At 40.5% G+C, this 19,581-nt stretch overlaps 2 protein-coding genes across 15 annotated transcripts in view; one reads left to right on the forward strand and one right to left on the reverse strand.

The window, feature by feature from the left end:
- Window positions 1–12,209, forward strand: part of LOC115511793 — a 113,325-nt gene extending 101,116 nt beyond the window's left edge. Inside the window, exons 3-4 of one of the 2 annotated variants that reach the window (XR_004343502.1) lie at window positions 10,674–10,823; window positions 11,940–12,209. Coding sequence is in view for 1 of the 2 variants with exons in the window: in XM_030312145.1 (XP_030168005.1) it covers window positions 10,674–10,788 (115 nt within the window). In the remaining variant the exon portion in view is untranslated. Of the gene's footprint in view, window positions 1–10,673; window positions 10,824–11,939 lie in introns of those variants that run through there. The other variant, XM_030312145.1, reaches the window with a different exon arrangement.
- SORBS2 (sorbin and SH3 domain containing 2) overlaps window positions 1–19,581 on the reverse strand; it is a 222,688-nt gene that overhangs the window by 13,957 nt on the left and 189,150 nt on the right. For 12 of the 13 annotated variants that reach the window (XM_032592809.1, XM_032592814.1, XM_032592813.1 and 9 more), the window contains 5 exons: window positions 19,434–19,522; window positions 17,788–17,834; window positions 12,432–12,546; window positions 12,218–12,346; window positions 10,079–10,282 (listed from right to left, as the gene is read on the reverse strand). In XM_032592809.1, the coding sequence (XP_032448700.1) occupies window positions 10,079–10,282; window positions 12,218–12,346; window positions 12,432–12,546; window positions 17,788–17,834; window positions 19,434–19,522 (584 nt within the window). Of the gene's footprint in view, window positions 1–4,355; window positions 5,792–10,078; window positions 10,283–12,217; window positions 12,347–12,431; window positions 12,547–17,787; window positions 17,835–19,433; window positions 19,523–19,581 lie in introns of those variants that run through there. The other variant, XM_032592810.1, reaches the window with a different exon arrangement.

The following is a 19,581-nucleotide window of genomic DNA, read 5'->3' on the forward strand; positions in this document are numbered from 1 at the left end:
GAAGATGTTTGAGTGCGACATCGATGGCTAAGAACACATACAAGAATTTGTACGTCTTCAATAGAATGTTTAACAGTGGGATTCAAGACACCCTCAGATTGGACCTGGGTTTTTGTGTGTGTGTGTGTGCACATTTGAGTAGATGCAAGGTAAAATAGAGGGAAATTTCACTCAATACCCATAAAGTTTCATAAAAAGTCTCAACTGCTTGTCAGGGCAAATTTTCTGACAAAACACAGAGGAAGAAAACACGGCTTTTCTGGGGGGAAATGGTGAAATATAATTAAATACTGAATAGTGTCCTGACTCCACCTTGTGACTATTTTGGCGTTCTTCCAAAGTAAGATTTTTAATAGGACAGTGAATAAGCTAACCTTTCTTGTGTGTGAGTATGCTTTATTTTCTTTCCAGTAGTGGACAGGATCTACCACTTGTCCTTGACAAGTATTTGAGTCCCTTATGGGAACTTCAGCGGGACTAGAGAAAGGACTCTTCAATAAAAACATGATTTTCTAAACTCTCACTGAAGAAAGTTTTTATAATGACTGACCTCAAATCTGCAGTCTGTGGATACGAAATGCATTAAGCATTTTTCTCTAAAGGGTTATGGCAGAGAATGCTTGATGTGTTCCAGTATCCATTCTTTTCTTGTCTGTCCTCCGTCCTAGAATCCTGATAGGCACGTGGACCTTCTGAATAAAGTCTTCCTTGGATCTAAATGTGCTCATGTGATAAGTTCTGACAGACGGGATACACAATAGGAAGGGGCTGCGAGAGCTGGTGCAACCACTTTGGACCAGGCGGTGGAGGCTTCTCACTGGGGAGATGATGTGCAAAAATAAAATGGAATCTCCTGGGTTTTCTGATGATTCTGGAGCCACATACCAGCCCTGGATGCCTGACACTTGGGTACCAGAGAAATACACTTGTATGTTGTTTAAGCTGTTGTTATTTTGAGTTTTTTGGCACAGCAGCTGTCCCCATTTCGACTGATGCGGGGAGGGGTTCTACCAACATCAAGGCTCATAGAGGAAAAAAGACATTTAGCTGTTAGAATGATGTGGACAAACAGCTGGAAAGATCATTTGAACATATTAGGAAGAATCAGGGCTTAATTCCATGTTGGAAACCGTGCTCAAGGGGGTCACTCTCTGCTGGGATGGCTTTAGAGTGAGGAGACTTCCCAATGGGCCCACAAAAATTGAGTTTCTTGGAAGAAGCCCAAAGAAGAGTCCTTCTATCTCTTCATAAAGAGTCCACATGCCATAAGTCTCTTAGATGGAATTGGAAGTTCGGCTTATAGGAGAACTGAGAATTATGATAATTTTTATTATGAAAAACCATTATTTAAAAAAAGATGTTCAAAAGAGAAGAGAGAATATTGGTTTCTGATTTATATATTGCTCATAATTTATATGTACATTTTCAGCCTTCTGTCATCAATAACGTGTTGGTGAATTTTGCATTTATGGAAGATTTTGGATTGGATATGACAGGCTTACATTGTCTCAGAAGATACTTCACAGGAGTAAAATTGCATTAAATTTTATTAAAAGAATAAAAGTGCATTAAATGGTTGATAGGGATTGATAAATTGTAATGATTCATGCATACTATGCTATACCTACTAAAACATTATTAAAATTTTCTTTTATCTTTGCTTTTAGTGCAGGGTTACTTTCTTGGTAACGAGCATAACGTGTAACATTCTTGAAATGGAAGAAATAGGAAGGCTTCTTAGAGGACTCAAGCCTCCACAGTTTATCAGTATCAGACGTGGGGTTAAACTATAATAATGGCCTGAGATTTGCAGCTGTTTCAATTTGCATTTATATTTACAATAAGCACCAACGAATTGTTCAACTTACATCTTTCCAATGAATAGAAAAAGACATTTATAAGGTTTTCAAAAACTCAGTGGGGGATTGAAAGTTATCATTTGCTCTTGAGTATGAGATAAAATAGAGAAAAAAACCACTTCATTTTTCCGGAGTTAGTTACTTGATGTAGTTATGAAAAGTATTCTTTGGAAACATTGTTATTGTAAATATGTCCATTCTCTCATACCATTCTGCAAACAACTGACACCTAACATGTGTATCAGTTGAGCTTGGTTCTTGAAGAATGAACTTGCATAAATCTTGGTTTTGTCCTTGATAGTACAATGGCAGTGAGTGATCTTTATCTCTCTAAATTCTAAAAATCCAAACTGATTCTAAAGTTATTTAGCCATTTATTGACTAAGTTTAAGGGCTAAAGAACAAGTAGGGAAAGACAGGGAATAAATACTTTGGCCTTAAAAAGAGAACCACAGAAGGAATGGGGGTGGGGGGGCGGGGCAAATTCTTGGTCTTAGATAATATCTAAAGTAGTATTATTTTTAAGATTTCCTAATTATTTCATGCCGGCCAAAATGAAATCTCAAAGGGCGAAGAGCAACTAGTCTTTAAAGCATTCCACTTTTTCAAAAATTCCTTTCACACATAAGATGAATTCACATTCACATTGGACTATTTTGTTGGATGGGGTTAGTGATGGGAGTTGGGAGTATCGTGCAGATGGCATTTCTCGGGTGTTGGTGCTTCCTGGTAAAGAAACTCGACTCTACCAGAGCCTTTGAGTTTTCCCTTAACTGCAGAGGCTCTCATTCACATTCAAAACATTGGATGTGAGGATGGGTTATTATTTGAAGTCTATCACCTTTTGTCTAAAGGAAGAGATTTCAGGATCATGCTGATTGTAGAAGCCAAGCTTTTCTGTGATGGAGTCATTTCATGCTGTGGTTGTCATTAAATGCCTTTCCAGGGCCAGTCATTAATTTTGTTGAAAGTCTCTTTTACTGGTGTCCTTATGGGGAGTTGAAAATTAGGAGAACTGCCAGCCCGCAAGGCTCTGAGTTGGGTGCTTTGTTAACTGTTAACCAAGGGAAGTATCATTCCTGCATCCTCATTAATTTACTTCAGTTTTGTGGAAGAATAGAGCTCAAGACAGTACTGAAGATCATCCTGCCCTCGGGCTCTGCTGAACCTGCTGTTGGGTGAGAAACGTGGGAGGCAGTGAGCCCACTGAGAAGTGACAGGAGATGACAGGCACCAAGCTGATGTCTTTGAATGGCATGGTTCTCCAAAAAAATACCTAATGATTGCTTTTTATTTTTCTATGTAAAATTGAGTCTGGGTATGCAAGCGTGTCTTTTAAATTTTTGGGATAGAGGCCATGCCAATGATGTTAAAAGTTAGCAACCAATATTTACACGACTTCTTAGAACTTGTAAGATGGCACAAATCTAAATACATCTAATTAATAAAATTCATTTAAAGGCATGCAATAAACCACACTCGGGATGCAGTTACCTTTAATTTTGGTGAATTTATCTCCTGTTGATAAGGGTATTTAGGGAGAAGGGGAGGTGTGTAGGGCTGGGTAGTCTGAGAAAGTGTAGAGGCCAAGTCAGAGACAGAGGCCCAGGGAGAACGGAAAGGAAGGGAGGGAAGGACACAGCTGGGAAAAGGTGTAGACGTTCGATCTCCCGGAGAAAATGAAGGCGGCTTAAAGATTGAGGAAAGACAAGATGTGATTACGCTTGTGCCCAGAATGAGGTTATGTGGTCTTTAGAGAATATCCCCCAAAGTTGAATAATGTTCAAGTTACCAAATGCCCTGGGAAGCGACATTTATGACAAATTCTTGCTTTAAATTCTTGCTTAACTTTTTCTTTCGAATCTGACTCAAAATCCCCAGTGAGTGTGATCATTTTTCTGATGTGGGCGGCTGGACAGAAGAACCCCCCATAGTCTACAATTTTAGAATATATTTACAGGATGGCTGCTTCTAAACATGAAGGAAAAACTACAAACCTGCAATGACTCTTTGTTACTTGCCTGTAAAGTAGATTACGATTTCTAGCTGGTTAGTTACAAAGCCGGGGAACTGATGTGTGCCAGCAGCTATTTGAATAACTGACTTAGAAACATGCTTGACTTTCTGTAATGAATGATCTCTTTTGCTAAGTAGTGTATTTGTTTTTTATACAAATACAGGCATGGCTGGGTTCTTTGTGCAGATGACCTTTTCTCTCCTGGTTGAGGAACTAGCCAAGCCTCGGGGTTTTGTGGATGTCCAGGGGTCTCATGGGCACTGATCATTATTTAAGCCCAAGAACGTCCTATAGTACAGGCCACGTGCCTCTATATTTGTTATTGGCAAGATCTTAATAGAAAACTATGGGATTTTAAAAATTATTTTTGTTTTCTAAGATTTTAAAATAGACGATCCATGGGGGAAAGTGATTGCAGAGTAGCATGATATAAAACATTTTGTTTCCTAATTTCAGTACTTGCCAGTAATCATATTTTCTTTCTAAATTACAGGTTACGTATGTGAGAAATGAAGTTTTGTTTTTGTCTTAAGACAAAAATTTACAAACTAAAGATTTAGGGTATGTCCCCTCTTTACTAATTAAAATCATTGCTCAAGATTCTTTGTAAGATGAAAATGCATTAGAAGTCTTAAGTGGTCACCAACCTGAAGAAATTATTTCTTCTGAGAGTTAAAAGGGTACCGGCGTGCCTTTTGGTTCTGTCTCTCTCCCTTTTTACAAACTGCCATTGGAATTGGACTCATCTCTCTGTGTATCAGTTTTCTAATTTCTCAAGTGGGGCTAATAATATAACCCATCTCATTGACGAAGAGTTCTTAGAACACTGTCTGATAGTCAGTAAGAGTTCAACTATGTAGCTATCATTATTAATAACAAAAAGTCAGGAAGACTATCAATTATAGACTGTTTGAAATATGAATTTCTAGTCACAATCAAATAATGGAATGACATCAGACATTTACATCATCTTACTAAAATTTGGTGAGTTTCCATATGCCCCTCCACCCCCAACTTACGTAGTGCTTGTGTTTCTTAAGAGGAAGCCTTTTAGGGCAATGCCAAAATTGATGTTTAGTAATGTGATTAACTGTACTAGCTAAATATAGTTAAGACGGGTTAGTTCTTTGGTAATTAGGCAAGGTTAAAATACCTCAGTACTGGTTTTCACTGCACTGCTGTCTTCCTTAGGGATCCTAGGGTCTGTGGGGGTGGCTACTGGATATTTTAAACAGTCAGGTTGCCTCTCTTCTTCCTCCTCTTCGATGTGCAGGCTTGGTGTCACCTCTGTGCCGTCGCGGGCACACCACAAGGCATCCGGTTCTCGACACTCTGGCCCTCTTCGGATGCCTGACAGAAACCCCTCATAGATATCCTCATCTTCCTCTCCGATGGCGGGGAGACTTTTGGGCAAGGGAGCCACATTAGTGTGTGCAGAGGCCACAAACTTGTCACCTAGGACTTCGGGTACTTTCTCGGGGCCTCCAAAGCCCTTTCGTATTTTTGTCAAACCTGCACATTTGTTCTGAGTTGTCTTTCTGGGATCTTGAAGTGGTGTTGCCTCAGAAGGCCGGACTGCAGCTGAGGTCACCCCTGAGCGGGGTAAAGGCAGCAGAGAAGAAGGGGATTTGGCAGGTGCAGATGCTGGAGGCAAGGGGAGGAGATCTGAGGGCTCCTCCTTAATCTCGAGGATGATCTCCTCTAGGATATTTGGTTTGGCTTGGTCGGCTGGTAAGGTTAAAGCACCAAGCTTCTCCAATTCATCCAAGAAATTGTCCAGAGAGTGAGGCGGTGTTGGGGTCAAAGGATTTGCCGGTGGGCACTCGGCTGTCAGACGCAGCCGCCCCTGGGCTGTTCTATCTGAGCCCGGTGAAGCTTTGTGCGTGGGAGGAGGGGCTGGTTCACTGAAAGCCAACTTAGAAACGAGCAGGGATTATAAGGTTAAAATGTAAACCAAGAAAATCATACATCAAAACACAGAGACAGAGAAATGCAGGGAAGTGGTGGTAATAAATAGAAACATATTTTACGCTGTGGTCTCGATTTGTGGATATTTTTGCGGAATTTAAATAAAATCCTTCGCATGTTAACTGGAAGGTTATCTGAACAATGAAACTCTCCTAGTATTTGAAAGGGGTCTCAGGTGTCAAATGATAAGGTAAAGCTGTAGTAGCGATAAGAAGGTCAGACAGTGAATCCCTAAGTGATTTTATCTAGCGGATTAGCTCTTTTAAACTAGGCTTCACATATGACTCTGAAATAATGTTCCTGTAAAATGAAAACCAATAACGAAACCTTTTCTTATTCCCTGAATTTGTTTACTGTTCTTTCTGCCTGTAAGAGTGCCAAATCTTTTGAACTTCCATGATTTTTTCACTTATGTTTTGCAACGTAATTATAGCGTATGGCATAAAATATTTTTACATCATTATACATGGATACATTTCCCAGTGAATCAATTCTGAAAAATATTTTCCAAGAACAGAAACCCCCGATCAGAATGAAATTAAAGATAACTACTACTTCAAGGTTTAAAAAACCCAAAGTAAATGTTTACATAGAAAGGGAACATATGATTTTAACGGGAGTAAACTTCTGCTAGGACTCCCATTCTTTTATGTAAACCTGTGGAGTATAATTTATGAAACTTAATCTCCTGAAGTAAAAATATACCTCAGTGGATCTTACTATTATCAGTATATTTTGGATGTATTGAACAAAACAGAATGGTAATGGAAATTCCTTAAAAGTAGCTCTGGAAGGGCTGCCTAGAAACATTCTAAGACATTCTATTGCTGAACTGGAAAGAATGCTACATGCTATATGTAGGAAGGCCTTGACAGTCTGGTGGATGGCATTTTACTGTCATTCTCTCCAGGGAGATGGTTTGGGTCTGGAAGATTTTGGAGATGCATTTTCTCGTTGGTTGTTTAGGATGAGACCTCACTCATGCACTCAGCGCTCTTGGTCCTAAGGCCACTTAACTTTTGACTTCTGTGTCCTTTAACAGGAATGGGGCATTAATAGAATTTATTTAGCTATTTTTTTTTTTTAAAGGAAATACGATGTCCTGTCACCTTGGGGTGGGGGTATATAAGCCAAAGAGTCACAAAACTCACGTGAGCATCCTAACAGAAGATTCAGGTGGTCTTTAGTCCGCCTAGCACCTGATGTAAAGTGATACTATACATGTGGTCTGTTACTAGATAGATAGCCACCCCTAGCAGGTCCTGTCTATGTTCAGTTTTTAGTAAGACAGAAATTACCTAAGTCTCATTTCATAGTCTAGAGAAATTCTCTTATTGGCCACCATTCTATCTTATGCTCTTTGTTATGCAACAGAATAACAGATTTTGAAACTCTGTGAAACGCATAAGAATTCTAGATGATTACTTTTCGCTTTCATTTTCTCTCATGGTCAGGAATACTATGTAGACAAGGAAGAAAGATCTTTCAATCCCACTGTTGTCATGACTACCACTGTCACTATTACTGCCACTATTCCAGTGCTGTTACCACAACGGTTGCCAGTATACATGTTAACAGGTTCCAGGTGCTTAGCTTTACAATGGACTTGCTTCTACAAAAAGCCAAATTATGTATCTGAGATACCTACATAACATAAATATACCTATAATACAAAAATCACATAATTACCTTTCCTCCCTAAAGCATTCGAATTGGATTCAACTACACTAAAAGCAGAAATATCAGAAATGGTATCAACTTCCATTTGGATCTCCCCTAAAATAAAGATAGTATGTCAGGAAATGTGATTTGAATGTGTCAGAGTGATGCATGAGTCAATGAGTTCTTTCCTCTATTTGCAAATACCAGTTAGAAAATAGGATACATAACATTTCGTGTATTTTGGACGTCATGGCTTAGAAGTATATCATAGTTCTTTTTCTGAAAATGATCCAGTTCAACACTAGTGAGAAGTTTCCCTTATTAAGTCAATGATATCATAGATTACCAGATGGGTCGAAATCATTAAGCATTTTTTTTTCAAGTTATGGACATAAGCTTTTCAACATATTTTCTTCCCAGCAGTGAGAACAAAACACTAATTAGTTTTTAGTGAAATTTCTCTATTTATAAAACGTAAAATCTGGTATTCTAAGAGAAAGTTTAGGAAACTGAAAATACATTTAAATCATATCCACAACAAGGATTAAAACACTGTGATCTACAGTATGGCATTGCCAGTATTAATTAAGACATTATGGAAGAATTTCTTAAATATTAAATAAGGCTTTCTAGATAAATGCCTAGTCTTTCTCATAATATTTTGTTTGAAGGTACAGTTGCCTTGAAATTCATCTGGTAGTTTTTTAAGATGACTGAATGGTAAATAAGACAAACATATGGTTGAAGGTTCTGATATTGTCTTTTTATCAGTAGGAACTATTGAAGGAAGGATGTTGCTTTCTAACGCTAAGCTCTGGTAGTGAAGTCAACCTACTAAAGAAGATTCTGGAAAACTTTATTATCAACCAGACACAATCTGATTACCCTTCTGTTATCCAGTGTTGCCAAACTGTTCTATTATTCAGTGATAAGGGATTTACGGCAATTACCCTGCAACGGAAACCCAGTCTTCAAAGAGTAGAATAAATAAAATGCCCTTTTAAAAGAAAATGCTTCTCTTCGGATAGTAGATTCTTAGCTCATTTACATATGTAAAATCCTTGTAGACTCATTTTCAAGGAGGAGTTTAGGTCACTGGGGATGCTCTCTTGCTTTGGGACATGAAATGATTTCATGTCTGTGATGTTGATGTTATCTTGCTAGGGCCAAATGGTTTAGTTTTCCATGTCCCAGCCTTGGTCTCAGTTAAAATTTTCAGTAAGTTATGGGAAACAAAATGTTTAAAATGTTGGGAAGTACTTACAATATTTTGGAAATAATTCCTTGGTAATTTAAAGTTTTACACTTGAAAGTCAATGAAAAGGAGACAGAAATCCCTAAATACCATCCATGAGAAGAACACAACATATTATATATAATTCAATAGAAAATTCAGAACAACTTCACACTGTGAGTAAAGAGAGTAGAATAGCCTTTTCTTTTCTTTTTTTTTGTTTTTGGAATAGCCTTTTCTAATCAACCAGTTCAGGAAGCAAAGTCCCTTTTTTTTTTTTTTTTTTTTTAAATTTATTTATTTTTTTTGTTTTTCTCCTTGCCTTTTATTTTTTTATTTTTTTTTATTTTTTTATTTATTTTTTTTTTTATGAAATTTATTGACAAATTGGTTTCCATACAACACCCAGTGCTCATCCCAAAAGGTGCCCTCCTCAATACCCATCACCCACCCTCCCCTCCCTCCCACCCCCCATCAACCCTCAGTTTGTTCTCAGTTTTTAACAGTCTCTTATGCTTTGGCTCTCTCCCACTCTAACCTCTTTTTTTTTTTTTTTTTCCTTCCCCTCCCCCATGGGTTCCTGTTAAGTTTCTCAGGATCCACATAAGAGTGAAACCATATGGTATCTGTCTTTCTCTGTATGTCCCTTTTAAACTACATGTTGAGAAAGGTAATTATCTTTAGCTACTGGCTCTAGTGAGACAGTGGAAATCATCCTAAACCTAATAAAATAAACTTGAGGACTCCTAAGAAAGAATGACATTTTCATTCAAACTAATAAACAAACTGACTCACAGACCTTAATTAAAAATTTTTACTTTCTCTCTGTACCAAAATACCCCAAGACTTTCATAGAATTTTGTCAACTCAATTACCATGTGTTGTTGAAATAAACCATTTTGGGATCTATCTAACTACCTATCAATACATTCTATACTTATATATACTACTTACACCTGCATAGAATCCATGTAAAACATGCATATCTAAAAATAAAATCAAGCTGCAGAAAAAAATTGAGTTTCAAAAAGCAGCTATAATTGCATACATACATACAGACCTATATCATATAGGATTTTCTGATGCTAATGTTTTCTCTTTCAGTATTTTACTTTGAAAACAAAATTATCAAAATCAAGCATGAAACCTTTGTGCTAGCACCCCTCAGAAAGATTCAATTATATTGACTTGACATGGCACGCACACTCAGAAACATAACATGTACACTTTGTCGCTTTGCAATAGGTATGATGTTTTAGTCTATGCCTAACATCCCATGTCGATGATCTTGCATCAAGCTCCCAAACATGACACTAATATGCTAGGATGTCTTCTTACCTTATTTGAACTTAAGCTGTGGATTCTATCACTAGAATAGCTGTGGGGTATTGGAGGGTCAGGGTAGTCCTCAGCACCTTTGGTTGTATTCTTCTTGACAACTTCTACATAGGAAACAGGGAAGATGCCTTGTCTGCTGGTTCCGGGAATTTTACCTTCATACCAGTTTTGATCAACTCTTTTAAGAAGAATAACTCTATCTCCCTGCAATGAATATTAGGAAAATGCATTATAAATACAGATGTGGTAACATAAAAACTGTCAATTGTCAATGGTTTCTAATAAGCAATAGCTTTCCATCTGGGGAAGTTTGATACCTCCAGTTGTTATGATTGTTGTTTGTTGTTTGTTTTTGTCAGGGGAATGAAAATGAAGGCTCTGAGCTCATTCCCAAATTACAGATTATCAACATGTACGATATGTAATCATTCATAATGACATTAGAATCTCCCCTAAGGATGCTTGGTTTGTGTGAATGGGCTTACACATGTTCACACCGGTACCATGTGAAATGACTTGTATCAGTTACTTTAAAAAGCAGAATAGTTTAACAGGGAAAACCTCAATGACAGTAGCATTATCCTATCATTGACAGGATTCGGGGAAGTGACCTTCTGCAGGAAGAGCTTCAAAACAGTGCAACTCAGCTCGCTGTGATTTTGTATCTGAAATGGATTACGGAAGTCAAGCTCCGGAAGGGAGGAAGTTGAATGGCATACCGTTTTGCTTTCTTGATCTACGTGTGGTAAGCAGGAGCAAAGAGTAAGGCTGGCAGGACGGGGCAAAGGACGTACCCTAGATAATCCACAGCTGTGCCCAGGGCCGACACACCGTTGTGTAACACCACTCACTATCCATTCTGATTGGTTCGTGGCCTCTGCACAGAACATAACTGAGGAGAAGTAAATCTCCCTAATGTTAAAATTGCACTGATTTTCTGGGCAGCACACTGCTATTGCCAGGCTGTTGCTGGAGCTATAAATTGCATTGGCAGAAGCTGCTCTTTATAGTATGAAACATCAGCCGGGATGGTTCATGGAATGTTGTGTTGCCGCTGGGAGGGTAGAGGAGGAGAATGGGTTGATGATGCAGAACCAGGGCCGAGAAGGGAGAATGGGATGAGGTTCTACTGGTACAAGAACCGTGTCGTTTCCCTTCCTTGCCCCTGGCTAAGGGATTCGCCAGTAGGCGAAGAAGTTCCAGAACCACCCTGCCTGTGACTCTCTAGCCTGTGCTCTGTGCAGACACGTGGTCACCTCAAACAAACGAATATGATGGTTTAGCAAACCATGAAGATAGTTCGTTTGATCTTTCTGCGCAGAAACAAATTAAAAAGAGTTATTTCTGGGGGCACCTGGGTGGCTCAGTCAGTTAAACATCCAGTGATTGGTTTCGGCTCAGGTCATGATCTCACGGTTCCTGAGTTCAAGCCCCACATAGGGCTCTGTCAACACGGAGCCTGCTTGGGATTCTCTCTCCCTCACTCTCTACCCCTTCCCCCCATGCCCTCTCTTTCTCTCTCTCTCTCTCAAAATAAATAACTAAACATTAAAAAATGAGAAAAAGAGTTCTTCCTGATATTATTAAGATACTAGAATTGGATCGGTTGCTAGTGAAATTTGGGTCAGTCATGAGGCCTAGAGAAGGCTGATCAGGGGAGGAGCCCTGCACAAAAATGTCTCCTCAAAAAGGCTCTGTAGGGAGAAGTACCTTCATTACGTTAGGACCGTTCCTGGATTCCAAGATAAAAGTAAATGTTGAAACACCCATTTTTTTTTTTAATTTGAATAATAAGGCAGCAGGACAAACAATATTTTGAAGTGTATGAAAGTGCTTTTCCTTTTGATGTTTCCACGTGTAGAGCTCCTGGCTGTTAAGCCTGAGGCGCCCCTTGGAGGAGACGTGGAACCTGCCATGCTGCGCCTGGAGGGAAAGTCTCTCTGAGAAGCTGTGCACCCCCCAGGGGACCTCTTCCGGAAGGACACGGAGCTGTAGGTAACAGCGCCTCAGGGTGGCCTCATAGAGTCCTTTGTAGCACATGGGGGAAACACAAAAACGTCCAAGGAAATCGATAACCTATTTTAGTTTTGGAAATACACAGCCTTTCAAAAGCACTGTTGACGACAACGGCCAGGGTACCTTTCTCAGCGACAGCTCCACGTTTGTGTCAGCATTGAAATTATATTTGGCTACAGCTTCTCCGATTTCTCCAGGCTGGGCTGGGGGAGGCGGTCTTGCAGGCTGTGCCTTCTCAGGAGGCATGAGTTTCTATGAGGGAAGAAAAGTTATCTATTCTTGATCTGTGGCGACTTTGGAAACAGCAGCCATGGGAGAGGGAAGGGGTAGGACTTACCTCCACGTAGGAGATGGGAAAAATGCCCACTCTCCCGTGGTGCTCTCCCTCATACCAATTTTGATCAATTTTCCTGAGGATGTAGACAGTATCTCCTTTCTTAAATGACAGCTCCCTGGAAGAGACACGTTTCAGGGTTGGGTTTCCCCCTCCCCGCCCCTGATGTGTAGCCATTACTCTTAAGATCAACACTCTCACTTGATCTGTATTTGGCTGAGAAACGTACTTTCAGTATGGAATCATCTGTCAAGCCCAGTTACATCAGGATCTTCGTTGCAAACCCTTAGAATTCACTTATAACTTTAAAAGTGATTTCAAAAACCGAACAAATAGAAACCTCGTGTTTGATACAAGGCACAGGCAAACTGATACGAAATTGAAAGGCAAGGATGGACTATTGCTGTGTAATCATTAGTTTACTGTGGAGGAGCTGTTAGGCTTGGCGTAATGATAGATTCGCTCTGCACTGATCTTGTTAGTTCTGAAGCTAGTGAGATAGTCAGAACCTTAACTTCTCTTTCTTTCTGGCCCCTTTGGATGTGCTAAAGCTTACAATAAGGAGAATAAGTAGCTTTAGCACCGAAGTGCCATCATCAGAAAAATTTTTATTTACAGGTCTTGGAAGCTGGTTGTCGGGCATTTATTTAACTGGCATATCTTGATAAGGAATCTATTTTGTGTAAAGAAAAAGATTTTAGGGGCGCCTGGGTGGCTCAGTCGGTTAAGCGTCCTACTTCGGCTCAGGTCACGATCTCGAAGTCCGTGGGTTTGAGCCCCGCGTCGGGCTCTGGGCTGATGGCTCAGAGCCTGGAGCCTGTTTCCGATTCTGTGTCTCCCTCTCTCTCTGACCCTCCCCCGTTCATGCTCTGTCTCTCTCTGTCTCAAAAATAAATAAACTTAAAAAAAAAATTAAAAAAAAAAAAAGAAAAAGATTTTATTCTTCAATGGAGCGCAGACATAAACATGTTTTAAGTGTAAAGACATGCACGGGTTGCTTGCCGCCTTCTTTATAGCTTTTGTTTTTAAAAAGTAAAAGTATTTCCAGGACACCATCTATGCTTTTCCATTTTGGTTATTTCTAAGAAGAAACCTATATGCCTGCTTATTTCCTAAGTAGGTAGATGTGGGTATGTAGTTTTAAGCTATAAAAACATTACTTATTTTAGATAATTCATGCCTACCTTCTCATCCTCACTGCATCTGTTTTTGACGGCTTCATTATCTAGGTAACTGTCTGTTTGCTGTTTTGCCCTCGTAATTACGTTTTTTTTTTTTTTTTAATTTTTTTTTTTCAACGTTTATTTATTTTTGGGACAGAGAGAGACAGAGCATGAATGGGGGAGGGGCAGAGAGAGAGGGAGACACAGAATCGGAAACAGGCTCCAGGCTCCGAGCCATCAGCCCAGAGCCCGACGCGGGGCTCGAACTCACGGACCGCGAGATCGTGACCTGGCTGAAGTCGGACGCTTAACCGACTGCGCCACCCAGGCGCCCCCGTAATTACGTTTTGTCGGAGGACACTCATTTCACATCTTTTCCCAAGAGCCCTACTTTCCTACTCATCTGCCTCCCCATTCTGGAATCTTCTGCAATGTTTAGTTCAGAATCTTGAGTTGGATCGTTTATATGTGCAGAATGGATCACGAAGAGAGCTGGATATCAGATGTAGCGTATTTCTCATTGATTAAAAGAATTAATTGAAAAACCGTTACATATTAGGGGCGCCTGGGTGGCTCAGTCAGTTAAGCGTCCGGCTCTTGATTTCAGTTCAGGTCATGATCCCAGGGTCGTGGGATCCAGCTCCGAGTTGGGCTCCATTCTGAGCACAGAGCCTGTTTAAGATTCTCTCCTCTCTCTCTGCACTGCCCACCCCGAACCCCCTCCCACTTGTGTGCACTCTCTCTCTCAAATAAAAAAAATAAAAAAACTGTTGCTAATTAAAGAATTATTGCACAGTTCGAAGTGTTAAAATCTTCACATTGAAAGTGTGTTAAATTTTCAGTAACCCTAAAGACAGAGGAGATTCAAGGAGTCTTACATTCAAATACAGCACTCCCTTCTTTTATGCAAATGCCTGATGTAGAAAACAAAAAACAAAATATTTAATGTTTGCAATCCAATAGCTTTCTGAGTACCAGGTGTGTTTTGTTTCTGGAAATGAGACTAGGAAGCTTAGCTTTTTTTAAAAAACAAGTCAATTAGAGAAAACTTTTTCTTTCAAATATGAAAAGAAATCTTTTCTATTTTTAAAGGCTTGTATTTAAACGTTTTAAGCCTTCTTCATAAAGGACAGAAATCTCACTTAACAGTTTTCAAAACTGTGTCCCTCTCATCTCAGACCCAGAATTTCTGAGTCCCATAATAGTAAGCTTGCTTTCTCCCTCCCAAACCCTTTTAGAATGGTGGCCGCTGACAACCTCTGGAAATGACGTTTTATGTCTTTTTCCTATTTAACAACTGAGACATTATGTCTGGTGAATTACTGAGCTGTATCGTTAGCTGTGTTATTAAAAAATTAAACTTTCTGCATCAGGTAAAGACAGGTAGCTTTTAAGACAGATGTTTAGGGGGCGCCTGGGTGGCGCAGTCGGTTAAGCGTCCGACTTCAGCCAGGTCACGATCTCGCGGTCCGTGAGTTCGAGCCCCGCGTCGGGCTCTGGGCTGATGGCTCAGAGCCTGGAGCCTGTTTCCGATTCTGTGTCTCCCTCTCTCTCTGCCTCTCACCCGTTCATGCTCTGTCTCTCTCTGTCCCAAAAATAAATAAATGTTGAAAAAAAATTAAAAAAAAAAGGCACATGTTTATTTAAAGCAGATATGTCTGTCTCTTGTTTATAAGATGTTAGGCACAAAAAAGCACCCACATCTAGCTATTAATTAAAAGCACGTAAAAATGTGGCTGGGCCTTTGTTAACAGTCAGTGCTTCTGGGTGTGTGAGCCTTTTAAAGCTGTGTGAGTCGTCCAGAACCTCGATTTTTGTGTCAAATAGGTTAACTACACTGGGGAGTGCTCTTTACATCTCCTGAAAACAGAACGAGAGGAATATGATTGAACGGCAGTCAGATAAATGTATTTATGGTATGTGGGAAACATTTTTTGTTTTTGTTTTTTTACTAACATTGTGGGATGACTTCCATGGGTGATTACTGAATCGACTTCCCTGAAGCCTTACACAATTACATCCTGTTGGCTTAGGAAGATTTGGTGAAAGGTGGGGGGCGGGGTGCAGATAACCCTGCAGGAGGGCTGTGCCATTTGCAAGCCTGGAACCCTTGCTGACTCGGAGCTCTCACCAGGAGGACATGGCCTTGGAGGATGGCATCAGGCTTGGCAACTGGAGCAAACAAAATCCAGCCACACAATCAACACCCCAACACTCGCCTCTGCACTACACCTCACCTTTCTCTCACGGCTTGTTTTTTATTGAACCTTCTCAAAAAGCGGTGGGCCCTGGGTGGATACCTTGCCCGTGTCACATGCCCTGTCATTCCTCAGGGGTTCATACATTTAAAAAAGCTTTTGATGGCTTGTCACAAAGAAGAAATGACATTTACATGTTCTGTACCGTTCGCTTATAAAATCGGCCTGCATCAGACACATTGTCGCACCACATCCACAGAGCAGTAATAAGGGCGAGAAGGGGGTAGACACGAAGCAGGTGTTACTTATCTCATCAAAAAAAGAAAAAAAGATGTAAGCTTTCATCAGGATTTTTTTAAATACCCGATTTAAGCCACGTTTGACATCTTAAATTCTGTTTTTTAATTTTTAAAAATGTTTGTTTATTTAGTTAGTTATTTTGAGACAGACAGAGAGAGAGAGAGAGAGAGAGAGGGGGCACAGAGCCTGATGCAGGGCTCGAACTCACGACTGTGGCATCATGACCTGAATCGAAACCAAGAGTCAGATGCTTAACTGACTAAGCCACCCAGGTGCCCCAACATCTTAATTTCTAAATAGCATTTTCCTATTTAGTTCATTCTCCATCTCAGCAGCATTACGAAAATCTGAGTGATTTTATCTTTTTACATGTCTCATGTCAGAGACAGTTTCTAGAACTATTAATATAATATGCATTTTAATGAATAAAGTATTTTGTTATTATGTATTATATATATTATATATGTTCCGTCTAAACAACAAAGGATAATTTAATGCCAATGTACAATGATTTCAATATCTTCAATTCTAATGGAGACCAAAGTTTCTTAAATAAGGTCTGTACACATGGGCCATGACACTTCTGGGAGACTGCCTCCCTCCCTAGCCTTTCTTAACCACATGCCCATCTGATGAACAAGTTCCTAAGGACAAAGGTTAAAAAAAATACTGCAACAAAGGAGTATGAAAACACTAACATCAAAAGAGTGCAGGAGGAGGGGTACCTGGGTGGCTCAGTCCGTTAAGTGTACAAATCTTGATTTCAGCTCAGGTCATGATCTCCTGTGGGGTCCAGCCCTACTTTGGGCTCTGCACTGAGTGTGGGGACTGCTTGGGATTTTCTCTCTCTCTCTCTGTCTCTCTATCTCTCTCTCTTTCTCTTCTCCCCCCCCCCCCCACCCGACCTCTTTCTCAAAAAATAAAGAAAGAAAAAGAAAAAGAAAAAAGAAAAAAAGGACCACGGGAGACAATTTTGCTCAGGATCTCCAAGTTTTGAGTGTTAAGACATGGAGATATTACTCGAAGAATCTTTGTACACAGTTCTACCCTTCAATCCCACAAACTATCCTGGATATAGTTGGATAAATAAGCGTTATCAAATTCTCCCAGTGAGTGTTAATTATTCTCCAACACTGTATTTTTATGTTATTCTTGACACAAAACTTCTAGAAAACAAGATTCTTTTTAAAAAAAATTTTTTTTAACGTTTATTTATTTCTGAGACAGAGACAGAGCATGACTGGGGGAGGGGCAGAGAGAGAGGGGGACACAGAATCTGAAGCAGGCTCCAGGCTCTGAGCTGTCAGCACAGAGCCCGACGTGGGGCTCGAACTCACAGACTGCGAGATCACGACCTGAGCCGAAGCCGGACGCTTAACCGACTGAGCCACCCAGGCACCCCGAAAACAAGATTCTTAATTCCGTTTTATTTGCCCTATCCTTTTGAACTCATGGTGCAGTAGCATGTTCAGTGTCACTTAAAACCCAATGTTTCTCAAGAAAATTACAAATGAAAATAGAATTAGCCCTATCCCAATTAATTGTGAAGGAACCATTAGTTACAGCTGATTGCTGAATTCGCTGAATTGGGACTTAGACCATATTGTAATACACCCCATTAGAATATTTACCTCTTAAAGTATTACCAAAGTATTTAAAGCCAACCTAAGTCACATAATGAATATTTATCTTACTTACTTAGACGTCTGAGCTTTAAAATCGTAAACAGCTTTTGCAGGCAATTTCTGAAAAGGAAAGTAAACAGTTAGAGCTAACTTAAAATTCGGATTTTTTTTTTTACAAGAAAGCAATTTCATGTGAATTAAAGAGAAATGAAAGCACAAGGAGTGAGTAAACATATATAATGTAAACCCTCTATGCAATTCATAAGTCAACCAATTAGTTCTTCACTTAGGTATTTAAGCTATAACAGGAGTGTAATAGATGGCTGGCTCACCGTAATTACTGAATATCATATTTCCTCTTAGAAACTAAGGTAGATGGGGGCACCTGGGTGGCTCAGTCGGTTAAGCAGCCGACTTCAGCTCAGGTCATGATCTTACAGCTTGTGAGTTTGAGCCCCCCATTGGGCTCTGTGCTGACAGCTCGGAACCTGGAGCCTGCTTTGGATTCTGTGACTCCGTCTCTCTCTTCCCCTACCTGGCTTGTGCTCTGTCTCTGTCTCTGTCTCTGTCTCTCTCTCAAAAAGAAGTAAACATTAAAAAAATTTAAAAAAAGAAACTAAGGTAGATGAACACTGCAGTACAATTCCAGAGGGATCTATCCCAGGTATAATTCTGGCTTTTCCTGGGTCAGTTGCCCTGTGTCTTATGTGTTAACACAACTCGTTTGGAATCGTAATAAAAAGACTGGAAAAAGTCACGAAGGAAGCCATTATCCCTTTTACTAACACTTATTAACATAGTAGCAAAGAAATATTAGCCCAGTTCTCATTGGGAAGCGAGTGTGTGGCCCAAAGTATAGGCTTGGTCATCTTGCATTCCCTGGAGGGTTCAGGAATTCTTTATTGACACGGTAAACCGGCCGTTCATCTTCTAGTCGTGATAAGATGTGACACACACTCACCTTCAATCACCCTGCACGCCCTAGCTAGCCGATTCAGCTCTGCCTTTTCTACTTCTCAGTTATCTCCTCACCCCACTCTCTTTCCTTGGGATTCCATGAACGTTAGGCAACCTGGGACATTCCTGACTTCTTTGGGGGTCCCACGGGTACTGGGCTGCAGGAGACACCTGTAGGGATTCTCCTGGAGCGGCTGCCAGTCCCAGGCCAGCTTCAGTTGCCGTCAAACCTTCACGGCTCCAAGATGGCGTGAACCTGAGCTCCAGCCCTGGCTCGGGACCATGCACAAAGCTAGCTGGTACCTGGTTCCTAGGAGCAGTGATTTTCCAAGTGATTTTCCAGCAAAAGCAGGCCAGCAAAAATTAGGTCGAATTTGTATTGATTTGCGACACAGATGACCTAGAGCTCCCCTCTACATCAGGGGCGAAATTTGTACTGGGAAATCTCCTTCCTCCATGGGGCAGCCCAGCTCAACACTCTCGCAGAGCACGGTTGTTAATTCACGGGTGTCAGGTCAAGACTCGGCGGGGCCTGGCTGCCGGAACCGGACCGCGGTTGGGGGACATCTACAGCTAGGGTCGGGGTGCGTGCTGCCTTCAGTCCTTTGCTCAACCTCCAGGGAAGGTGTTTCTAGTTTCTCTCTCGTCATTTTTATGTTCTTGATCTGGGCTCTTTACTGGTTTTGGAAAAAACTCTGGCTGGCAAGTGCTTTATCAAGTACGTTGCAGAAAAAAAGACTCCAGGGCTATTGAACCAACTACCTCTTTTTCTGGAGTTCCTCTTCTTTCCCTCGGTGCACTTCTCCCCAGGTCAGTCATAGTGGATGAGTAACTTCTAGGGGACTCATGGTCTGTGGGAAAGGACAGGGTCAGAGTGAGTGTTCACATAATTAAAAGCCGACGTTTTTTA

Source organism: Lynx canadensis, chromosome B1 (genome assembly GCF_007474595.2).
Source record: "Lynx canadensis isolate LIC74 chromosome B1, mLynCan4.pri.v2, whole genome shotgun sequence".
NCBI lineage: Eukaryota > Metazoa > Chordata > Mammalia > Carnivora > Felidae > Lynx > Lynx canadensis.